We start from the raw sequence: 11,533 nt of genomic DNA, 5'->3' as shown, positions 1-11,533 counted from the left end.
CCCCTGCCAACACTTCTCCCCCCAGCCATAGCCTCCCTGCATCTGTGACAGTCACTCCACTCTGATTAGAATCCCATGCCTGCCCATTTTAACTTGGGTACTTATTCTTGAGACTTTCAGCAAAATTGCTGAATCTCAGAAAACAACCTTCAGGTGACAGTTAAGTCAATAAAAATACTCCCTACCACCTATTAGAGATCTGCACCTGAAATTGAGAGCAGAGCTCTGAAATAATAGCCATTGGTCAGTATTGAAAACCCATGTTAATTTACATCTAAAAAAATGAAACAGGAAGCTGTCCTAAGTTTAAGGAAGAAACAGAAGTTAAATAAGTTTACGAATCCGGTTTATCAGCACTAGCAACTGACCTGCTTTTCCAAGCCATTTACTCCATTCCAATTTATGACATAAAAAGATACCAGAGAGAAAACAAAACAAAAACCAACAACTCTTAAATCCATGAAACAGATCGGTCTTTAAAACACAAGTTAAAAGTTAACAAGTTAACAAAGCAAACTTGAACTCAGGCATGGTCAAAGGCTAGATGAAGAGCTCCTCAGAGAACCATGCTGCCTCGAGACACTAGTGAGAGACAACACAACCATTCTGGCTGTTCGGCCCCGACTGCACCACTGGGCTCAGCAGCCCCTTCCCCAGCCCTGGGGGTTTGGCTGTCCACACTGACAGCCTGCACTGACACAGTGCAGCCTGAGTACGTCCATCAGGGTCCAGGCAAAGAGCTGTGGGAGAAACCTCATCTCAGGTTCTTGGTCCTTGCCCAAGCCACCCTGCTGCGATGCCTGTGCCTGCCTGTGCACCTTGATGACCCCAACCCTCTGACCTGACTTCCTGGCCAGGTCTCAGATCTACCTCGTCCCTGCAGACTTCTCTGGCAATGGCTGGACTCTCGGCTCACCCCAGTCATCATCACCACACCTGCTCTGTTGTCCCTGTTCAGATAGCGTGGGTCTACACCACTCATCAGTGAGGTCTCTGCCCAAGCCTCTGCTCTCTTGGCACCCTCGCTCGGCTGCAGGCTCACCTGCCTGGTGGAGCCACCAGCACTTGCTGCTCCTTCACACTGCTTCAGTTCAAATTTTTTCTGGAAAAGTAACCAAGAGCCTCCACATCAGCATCTTAAACTAAACCTGAAAACAAAATTAACACTGTTGCCCAGAGAAGTTGTGGATGTCCCCTCCATGGAAGTGATCAAGGCCAGACTGGATGAGGCTTTGAGCAATCTGGTCCAGTGGAAGGTGTCCCTGTCCACAGCAAGGGGGTTGGAACTAGAGGATCTTTAAGGTCCCTTCCACTCCAAACCATTCTATGATTCTTTAAACATTAAACAGTATTTTTTAAAGAGCACATACAAAACAATATTCTGTGATACGTGCCTTTTTTTTTTTTTTTTTTTAAAAAAAAAAACAACAAGGGTGATGAGACACTGCAAAAGGCTACCCAAAGAAGTTGTGTTCAAAGTCAGGTTGGACAGGGCTTTGAAAAACATGATAGAGTGAAAGATGTCCCTGTCCATGGCAGGCAAGTTGGACTAGATGATCTTTAAAGGTCTCTTCCAACGCAAACCATTCTATGATTCTCTGATATTTCAGTTGTCTTCAAGCAAAAAACACTCACCACTCACCCCAGTGGAACCATCAGCACCACGTGGATGTTTGCAGAGTTTCTGACCTTCTTGCCAAACACACATGGCAAGCAGCATTGCTGTCTCAGTTTTTCAACTCCTGATCTTAGACTGAGATTAGGACTACCAGTCACGTGCATCTCTGAGATCTCATGGGAGATTTTTAGCTGTGTGCCAAATTCCATCATCACTTACCAAAACCAATTGCATGTGTTGTGCGTATTTCATAAGCCTCTTTTCCCTTTTCAGCATAATAGTTCTGCCTGTTACAGAACAAGCACCACTTTTACAGCTTCATGAACAGATGAGATGACCAGTATACGGAAAACAAGTGAACTGGTAGTTAGACATAAAAATGCTTTAGTCTCTGGTAGAAAATGACATTTTATATTTATTTTGTAGAGACTGAATTACAAATTCTTTTTTCTTAACTCCCACACATGCAGTATTTGCCCCAAAAGCTAAAACAGATAATTTCTTTCAGCTACTATGCTGCAAAGTTGGTTTTGTTGCTTCTGGTGTTTTTATGAGTCATCTTTCTAGCCAAAGAATAGGTATTCAGATGTTGAAATTCCAAATGCATTGATATTCTACAAGCAAAGGTAGATTTAAAATATAGCAATATATAACAGGACTTGGAGGAGTTATGAAAAAAAATAGAAAAAATAAAGATCCTCAAGATTTGACAGGGTGATAGCTCTGATGGTTCTTTTTCAATAAAGGGTTGACCCTTCTTCCCTCTTTTTCAAATGTCAGATGCTACAGAAAGAGATTAAAATAATCAAATACTGTTAAGAAAAATCACACTATCTACATTTAATTGTGATGCTCAGTACTCTCACTACATTACTGAATAGATTTCTTTCATACTTTAATAGACATGGCATTGAGTCTTTCTTGATAAGTTTCATTCAGACTTCCAGTAGGACTCCTGGCTGCCCTTATCAGTGGTGCATGGTGTGAACAATCTTGCAAGGGATTTGTGACAGACTAGTTCTCCTGACCACAACAGTGGAAATCAGGAGCAAGTGTCCCCTGAGGATGTATTTTTCCCCTCCTTTCTCCAGGAAAGAAAAGCAAAGCCCTTCCTCCCATGTCCACAGAGTATCAGCAAACTAGGCTTTTTGTTCTCACATGCTTTGAGTGAAAGACTGGGTTTAGGAACCAAGTTGGAACATAAGAAATTAATTTCTCACTCCCTTCAAGAGTGTTCACTGCCTACAGCAGTATTCATACTAATGGTCCTATAATCCTACTGAGATTTGTTAAAGCCATTTAGTGCTGGTATTCTAGAATATTTTACACCTAAATTTAAAAAAGCTTCAGACCCTCCCATCTAAGTTACAAAAAGTAACTAGCAGAAGAGCTAGGTGTTGTAGTTTGTTTTTTCTTTTTTTTTCTGGACTGCCACTACTCCTAGACAAACAGAACTTCTAGGTAAGTATCTGTTTAAGTGCTGACCTATAATTTTGCAACTACATCCATCTAGCAAGACAGTGATACGCTCCACTGACAAGGTTGATGGCAATTCTTTTGCCCAGTGAAAGTTAAGATGAAATTACAGTCCATTTTGCTGCAGTTTGCCAAATTAACTCCTGTCTGAGCAAAAAATAATAAATAGACATGAAATAAGAGAAGATTCAAGCAAAATTGATAGTTCTTATGTTTATATTTAACAGATTAATTTAATATTAATTTATACGAACAACGTTTAAATAGTCACGGACAGCACTTCAGGAAAAAGGAATGAAGTTAAATTGAATGCAGAATCAGGACCAGCAATTGTGGGACATAAACAATGTCTGAGTGCAGAACTCTCTGCCTGTTACCCAATTTGAAACTCTAAATGGTCTCCAGACTTTTTTGGGATGACAATGTGTCTCCTTTGACCCTTCCACAATGCCAGTGCTGGAGTGATTTGATGTAGCCATCAAAAACAGTATAGATGAACAAAATCTAGTGGAAGGAAACCATTAAACATGACAACACAGAGTCACAGATGTGAAGCCAGTTTTGTTTTAATGGAGAACTATTACAAAGAATATAAATAAGTTCTCATCAGAAAGAGGTCAATAGTCTCTCATAGTTAGATTTTGATAATCTAGAGGCTTTTGTGATTTGAAAATGCTCACGAAGTAACACTTAAGTAGAGAAACACTGTAAGATTCCTGATAAGAACAAGTCAGTAAATCAGAACAGCAGAAGCTGAATATTGATGATTACAGATTTACAAGGAGGAAAATAAAAATCTTCAAAAGAAGAAAAAGAAACGGATCAGTTACAGCATGACAGCAATAAATTCTTTATCTTCTGCACATTTGAGGCATCCTACAAAACAAGACTGTGAAAGAGCTTGATTAAAGCTGCAAATCTAGCCAGTTCACAGGTGAATACACTTCAGATTAGTTTTTGAATAACAACAAGACTTCGAAAACGCTAAACTGCTTAATTTTCATCAAACTAAGAAAGAGTCAGATTCTGAGACAGGACATCTACATTCGCCATGTGACTAGAAATACACAGATGCTTCTTGGCTTCTAATATAAAAAGACTTTGGCGGTAACATTAAAAGGAAAGAACCTGAAAAAAACCAGTCCTCTAACAACTGCAATAAGATATTACCTTCCCACAACTCTAATCATAAAGCTAGAAACCTCAACTTTGAGGCTTTTCTTGTTTTATAAGGACATAACTTCTTGCTCACAATATAAGAGGAAAACAAGAAACTACATTTTCAATGCTCTTGGGTAAGATTTCGTACATATGTAAATAAAACTTCAACTATTTAGTCCAGACTAGGAATATGAACTCCTTCAGGAAAAGTAAGAATTCTGAACAATTTTTATCATGGTTTCTCTTAACATTTCATTTGGTCTAAGCATCTCAAAGAAATTTTTACATTGCAAAGACGGTAAGAATCACTTTACACAGAAGCAGCACTTACCCACAATAACAAATCCATCTGCTTCTCTCTCTGGCACAGTAACCTTCTTTGAATCTTGACTTTTTCGGAAGAAGCTGAACATAGCCTCTTTTTTTATTTCTTCTGAATCGTTCTCTAAAATGAAGACAAAACATGTTAGAAAAATATAACAGAATTTACCATAAGAAGTTCACACCATGCCAAAGGCCACATACATGATATTACAGCTTAATCTTTATCACCAGATTTGAAATATCAGGCACTTGCATGTCAGACATTACATTGTTGATGTAGCAATTGACTTCAGTAGGAAAAAAGAGACTGAAGTATAAAAGCTTTTCTGTAAAGTTATGAATGGAGTGGAACCATCAAAAAAAAACCAACTTCAACCTTTCTAAAGGAAAGGGAAAGAAGGTAACTCCTTTCAGCATTTATCCAGCATGCTCCCATATTTTTCTGCTACATTGAATTGTTGTTACACAAGCTTTCTCATCGGAGTTAGCTCTAAGGCATTTAAACTTTGAAACCCAAAACATGATCCTATAGAAAATGCAGCTTTATAATGCAGGAATACTTGAATAAAGCAAATTGCATTAGAGATTTTCAGTCTTAAGTGTCTGTGCATCAATTAAAAAGACCAACCCACTCACCTGCACAATATTAGAATAGTATCTATTTTCATTTTTCCAGTTTGCAGTCTTAGAGACAGCTTAACACTTGGGTGTATTTGATTAACAGTTTCCACTGATTCCCTTAAAAGAAACTGCAACAAAATCATATGCTGCAAATTTTTCATAACAATGATTCATTAAAAGAATCTTCCAAAGCAGCTAAGAACTCTGAGTTCACAATAGCTAGAACAAAACAAGGAAACCAGTGGGATAAAAACATTAACAGAAAAAAGATTATGCTCAGTATCTCTTCTCTCAATACTGGAAGATTACACAGAACCAATTCTGAATTATTAATTAACAATTAACATGAATGAATAATTAACAATTAAAAAGGACAAATTCTTACTAAAAACCCCATGGGTGTTACCCAAAAGATAGGCAGTTGAGCCAGCTTTTACAAAATTAAGTCCTGTGAACCAACCCATTAACATGGATACATCATGAAACATTCTTCTAAGCAAATTCTCTAATTATTCTGAACTTTAAGATGTAGACTCAAGGAAGTGTCTCTTCTTTCAAGAAAAGTTTTAAGAAAGGCTTTATAAGGAAGCGTCACTCTTGTGAAGCACAACCAAATCAACAGAGCTATACAAAGCACATATTCACAGGTTCAGCTTATTGAGAGGAATACCAACGTACCACCACCTACTTTCTATTTTCTACTGAACTGGCAATACTGCAAGCAGTGACTGAGTCTCCCCAGCCTCCTCCCACAACAGCAGCTCCATCCCTAGCGCTGCGACAATGAGAAAACGAAAGAGGCCCCGGAGCAGCAGCTGCCCCTCCGAGGCATGCTCACCCCCAGCCCCTGAGGGCTGAACTTGGACCACTGGACAATGCCAACCTATGGAGCAGCCTGAAACAGGCTGTCTGCCAAATGCAGAGAGGAAGGTTTAAAGAAAGGTATGTGAAGATCTTCCCTACTAAAATACCAATATAAAATTGGGAAAAGTGGAATAATGTAATTTCAAGTTTGAAGTAGAGTTTGAGGAGCAGAATCCTGATTTACTTTGCAGACATCAACATTTAATGGCAAAGGGACTGACAGACAGCAATGTCTAATATGCACCTCCAACAGAGGAAAGGAGCCCAGTCGAAAGAAGAGAGGTGTACAGTCTCAAGTTTCGATAACATTGTTTCACACTAAATGTAACAAAGAAGAATCTTTAGAAGGTGGGAAAGAGAGAAGAGTGCTGCCATGTAGCCCTTGGATATTTTTTTTAAAAAAAAAAAAAAAAGAAAGAAAGATAAAAATCCTGGATTAATTATTTTCTGGAATTCCTCACTTCCCACCCAAATATTCATGGTAGCATAAGCAAGACTCTTCTTGCCCTAGCCAGTGACCTGTAGCAATCAACTGCACAACCAGCACTGACTACTGACCAGATATAAACTGCCTCACACTCTGCTGTTCCGAGTGACAGCAAACACTTCCATACTCCAGACCACAGAAAGTCCTAAACGAAGTGTAAGCACTGGCTTTCAGGAACGGTATATAAATAGAACATGGCAAAAGCAGCAACGATTCAAACTGTGGCCTGATACCTGAGACTTAAAGACTGAACACCCCGCAGGCTGGCCAGCTACTGCTTGCTTATGCTGACACAGTGCAATTTCTAGCAACCGAATAAACTACACTGATGTACACAAGAACAGAACAAACCATCCAATCCCACGTATGCAGTAATTAAAAAAAAAGTTACTTATCTGCACTTTATTCCTTTTCGCTCGTTTTCCTACCTTACCACATGAAATACTGACATTTCCAGTTCTGTGGAGATTACACAGTAGAAACTCCTAATTATCTCATTTATTCCTTACCTTCCCCCACACCCAGGCTCAACACATGGCGCCAGCAGCATATTCCTTTTTCAGCCCTCAGGGAATAAGTCTTCTCCTGCTACCAATTAGGGTTGTCAGTCCCATAGCTCAAGTGGTAAAAACCTGTGCTGTAATGCTCAAGAGTCAGGTTTCTGCTCCAATGATGTATGAAGGAGAGGTAGTTGTGGAACAGTTTAAAATGCAATTTTACTTTCATCCTAAGTGTGGAACAACAAGAAGTAAAATCAACTTGAAGTGTAAAATCTTACAGATAGTTTTGGTAAAGGCTCAGATTCCAGTCAGCCACTTCAGGTGCGAGAGCAGCAGTTGCTCCGATCACATTTTTTTTTCTGAGCTGCATTACTGTACAGTTTTCAGTTCTATCACGTAGTGTTCTCCTTCCCTTCTTTCTTGCACAAAGAAAAGCATCTTAATCAGTATATGCATAGCACAAAAGAGTTGTATAGGAAACCATGCATTTGTCATCTTTTAAATCCTGCATATTTAATGTACCTAAACTTCACTGCTTAAAGGACAAGACTTTTCAGTTCAGAGTAAATTAACAATTAGTACAATTTGATCTAGCCAAATTAGGGCTACAAGCACTCTCACATACTAGATTTCTTCCTTTCGTTGACAGAAGGCAGCCTGAGTATCCCAATTTTTTCTAAAGCCCACAAAATTCATCTTACTTGCATACATGAGGGTTTATCTTTACTTTGTAGTTCTCAGTTTCTGAAGTAGCTTTAACTTAATTCCTCTGCCAGCAGTATTTCTCAAACAGAAAACAAAACAAAAAAACCCCACGCATCCTTTTGCTTGAAGCAGAAAAACAAAGCAAGCTAACAAAAGTATCCCCTAAGCTCAGGCCTCAAGTTCTTACACTGTTAAAACCGCTGGTCCAGCAGTAAGAAAACAGCACATGTTGTATTTTGTGATTGTGAATGTTGGGGAGGTGGTAAGGAATCCACACATTAAAAAGACTAATGTGCTTAGTGAGACTGTTTCCTTCTCTGGGTGTTCACCACTTAGAAACGAAACTTGTGCTTGTAGATCTCAGGTCTGCATAACTGATGTGGAGGAAGGAGCGTGCCAACTACTGCTTGCAGTATTTCAGTACCTTTGCTGAACACAATATTAAGATTAAACTAAATAACAAAGAACGACTAACAAAATAGAAGGGGAGCACAGAAACAAAAAGTAGAGCTGTATACAGTATGGCATAGGTAAAAGAAAAGCAGTAGACAGGCAATGCTGGGATATTTGTGACATTTGCTCTCTTAAGAATTTTATCAACTGTGGTACTTCAAAAGTAAACATAAATCTCTCCAGCAACGGGAAATGCAACCACTAAATTTCTTGAATTACACGTTAAAAACAGAACAAAGCCCCTGTCCAACAAAGAGACACAGAGCTAAATGGAAACGCTCGTGCTCTTGAAGATAAGAGCACAGTTTAAGCACTTGCGGAATCAGGCTGGAGTTTTACCACTTGCAGATAAGATGAGGTTTCAGTTAACGAAAGCTAAGAACAACCAGTTGCTGCACAAGTTTCATTTCAGAGTAAAAATTAAACTTGAAGTTTGTGGACCTGGATGCATGGGCACACAGACTAGACAAAAAGCACTTAGTTGTGGGGGTTTTTTTAAAAGCTGTCAGCACAAAATCACAGAAAATACACCCGCCATTCAGAGATAGTACCACATTCCTGCAGTAATTTCTCCTGTATAGCACAGCACTTTTCCCTTCCAGATGGGATTAATTTTATTTCTATAGCAGACCTGAAATTGAATTCACTGCCTAAAGATAAAAATCTCCCTTGGTAGAAATATGCAATTCCCTTCTCCTCATGTTTCCCCCTCACCAAAAAGTGAACAGAATTTTTTCTTTCTCCAATCTCAATCGCTGATAGTTAAGAATAATGCTTTTGGCACTGCTTCAGTCATTAGCAAGTAATAAACTGTGAGCCATAGCAATTCTGTGAGGCTGCAAAAAATATTTTGTCTTTCTACGAGGCTCTGAGAACATACGTGGGATTGAACAAAGATGAGTTACAGAGCTGCACAAAGGGGTTAATTTATTCCTCCTGCATTTTGTCAGTCTGCTTTGACAAGAAGTATGGGTGACCTTTGAGCCAAAACAATGTGTTAAATCCAATAAAATTTTTCTATACAATGAAGAACCTAGCATATTTAGCATTACTTTTCAGCTTTTTCCTGCATGTTCACAAGTGACAGGAGGAGAAAGGTAATTTAATATGAATAAGAGCAAAGATGCAGACTAGGATAAAGAGAGGATGCCCAAGAATACAGCAAAGCAGAATCGCAGTTGCACTGCCAGTAATTACATAAATGACAAAATGAGGTCAGAACAAGATACAAAACTGACCTTAAAGAAAGAACCAGAATAATTTCACATCTAGCAGCTTAAGCTATATAATCTATGGAAGGAGAAAAGAGGGAGCATCAAAGCAATTCTCTCTTCCATATTAGCATCTGCTGTGATTCACCAATAAAGTAGCAATCAGAAAAAGAGCAAGATGTTTACAGCCCTGTACAGCCCTGCTTATGACACGAAAACAACCAATTTAAGAGTCAAGAACATGCATGTCAAAAGATTTCTCTGTGACACCAAAAGAACAGTTTAAAAGCTTTTGGCCTAGTATAAGTTACTATGTGAAGAAGAAAAAAAAATACAACATATAATTTCTTTTATCTGGCATTAACATTAGTCATATTCCTTTAGCTTGTGCTTCTTGAAAACAAAAGAAAGTATCAAGAGAAACACAAATACAAAAAAAGATACACATATAACAAAACACTAACTAAGCCTTTTTATTTACATTAAATGTGAATATTTATTTTTAAAGTTTTCATAAAATTTAAGGGAAGCAGAAGACCTATGCAACCCAAATTACCATAGTATAAAAACACTCGAAGATGCTGAATCATAAAAAAATCAACCACAATCAAGCCAGACAATAAAAGCATAGGTGACAAAGGCAAAGCCAGGAGAAAAATCAGTACTCAAACTGATGTCAACATTCACAACCCTCAAGAAGATAGAAAATGCTAAAATAGAAAGCTAGGTTATTAGATACAATACTCAATAGGCTGAAACCTACTTCTTTCTTGGCAAACAGTTCTCTTTTGACTGCAAACCTTCAAAAGCTGCTAAGCATGATACAGGCACATATTTGTAAAAACTTCTACAACATGTTTTTCTAACAGTTGACCCTTCAAACGTGACAGACAAATAGCCGTATAAGAGCCACTTTGCAGCAGCCTGCTGCATCTTGCTCTGTTACATTTATGGGATCTCTCCTTTAAAACCTCTGAAGATATGCTAAGGAGATGAGGATATTCTCTTGCAAATAAACTACTGAAAAGGTGAATGGCATAGAGACACTGAGGAGGTAACAACCAGCTATACCCCATCAAAGATATAACCGCACAGCTCTCCCCTTCCCGGCAACGTGCTAGTTCTGCACAGCTTCTGGCAGCAGCTTGCTTCTTTGGCAAGCTGGTTCAGCTTCTGAGCCATCACAACACTAACCTAGCCAACTAACAAAAACCTCTTTGTGCTGGTTAGCAAGCTGAACTAACCCACAGCTGGTTAGAAGAGACAGCCAGCACATAGGCGGTGTTGGGATTTCCCTTTTAAGCCAGAGTAGAGTTAGATTTTCTCAAGTATTTCCTGAAACACTGGTCCTGGAAACAGAAAGGAAATCACAGAACCACAGAATGGCTGAGGTTGTATGGGATCTCTGGAGGTCACCTTGTCCAACCCGCTGCTTACGCAGGGCCCCTTACAGCTGGTTGCCCAGGACCATGTCCAGATGGCTTTTGAGTACCTCCAAGGATGGATACTCCACGATCTCCCTGGGCAACCTGCGCCAGTGCTCAGTCACTCTCACAGCAAAAAGTGTTCCCTGATGTTCAGAGGGAACCTCCTGTGTTTCAGTTTGTGCCCATTGCCTCTGGTTCTGTCACTGAGTACCACTGAAAACAGCCTGGCTCTGTCCTCTTTGCACCCTCCTTTCAGGTATTTATATGCATTAATAAGATCCCCCTGAGCCTTCTCTTCTCTAGGCTGAACAGTCCCAGTTCTCTCAGCCTTTCCTCATATGTACAATGCTCCGGTCCAGTAATCATAGTTGTGGCCCTTTGCTGCACTCTCTCCAATATGTCCACGTTTCTCTTGTACCCAGAACTTGGACCCAGCACTCCAGGTGGGGCCTCACCAGTGCTGAGTAGAGAGGAAGGCTCACCTCCCTTAACCCACTGGCAGTGCTAGGTCTAATGCAGCCCAGGATACCACTAGCTGCCTTTGGCACAAGGGCAATTGGGAGGCATCTCTCCAGGCAAGGGGCAGCTGGGAAAAACTATAATAATAATAGAACATAATATAATAGAATAATAGAACATAATATAATAGAATATAATAATAGAACAGAACAGAATAGTTCAGTTGG

The 11,533-nt window shown here is 39.4% G+C and overlaps 1 protein-coding gene across 1 annotated transcript in view; it reads right to left on the bottom strand.

Annotated features, from left to right (window-relative positions):
- The window catches only part of LOC104165758, a gene marked incomplete at its 5' end in the record, with an annotated part of 69,709 nt that extends 65,009 nt beyond the window's left edge, over positions 1–4,700 (bottom strand). The window contains 3 exons of the mRNA XM_009705490.1: positions 917–1,102; positions 1,838–1,905; positions 4,587–4,700. Coding sequence (XP_009703792.1) covers positions 917–1,102; positions 1,838–1,905; positions 4,587–4,700 — 368 coding nt within the window. The remainder of the gene's footprint in view (positions 1–916; positions 1,103–1,837; positions 1,906–4,586) is intronic.
- Between the last annotated feature and the right edge of the window lie 6,833 nt (positions 4,701–11,533).

The sequence above is a fragment of the Cariama cristata genome, unplaced genomic scaffold, assembly GCF_000690535.1.
Source record: "Cariama cristata isolate BGI_N322 unplaced genomic scaffold, ASM69053v1 scaffold558, whole genome shotgun sequence".
Classification (NCBI taxonomy): Eukaryota; Metazoa; Chordata; class Aves; order Cariamiformes; family Cariamidae; genus Cariama; species Cariama cristata.
This window is presented reverse-complemented; position numbering and strand designations above follow the sequence as displayed.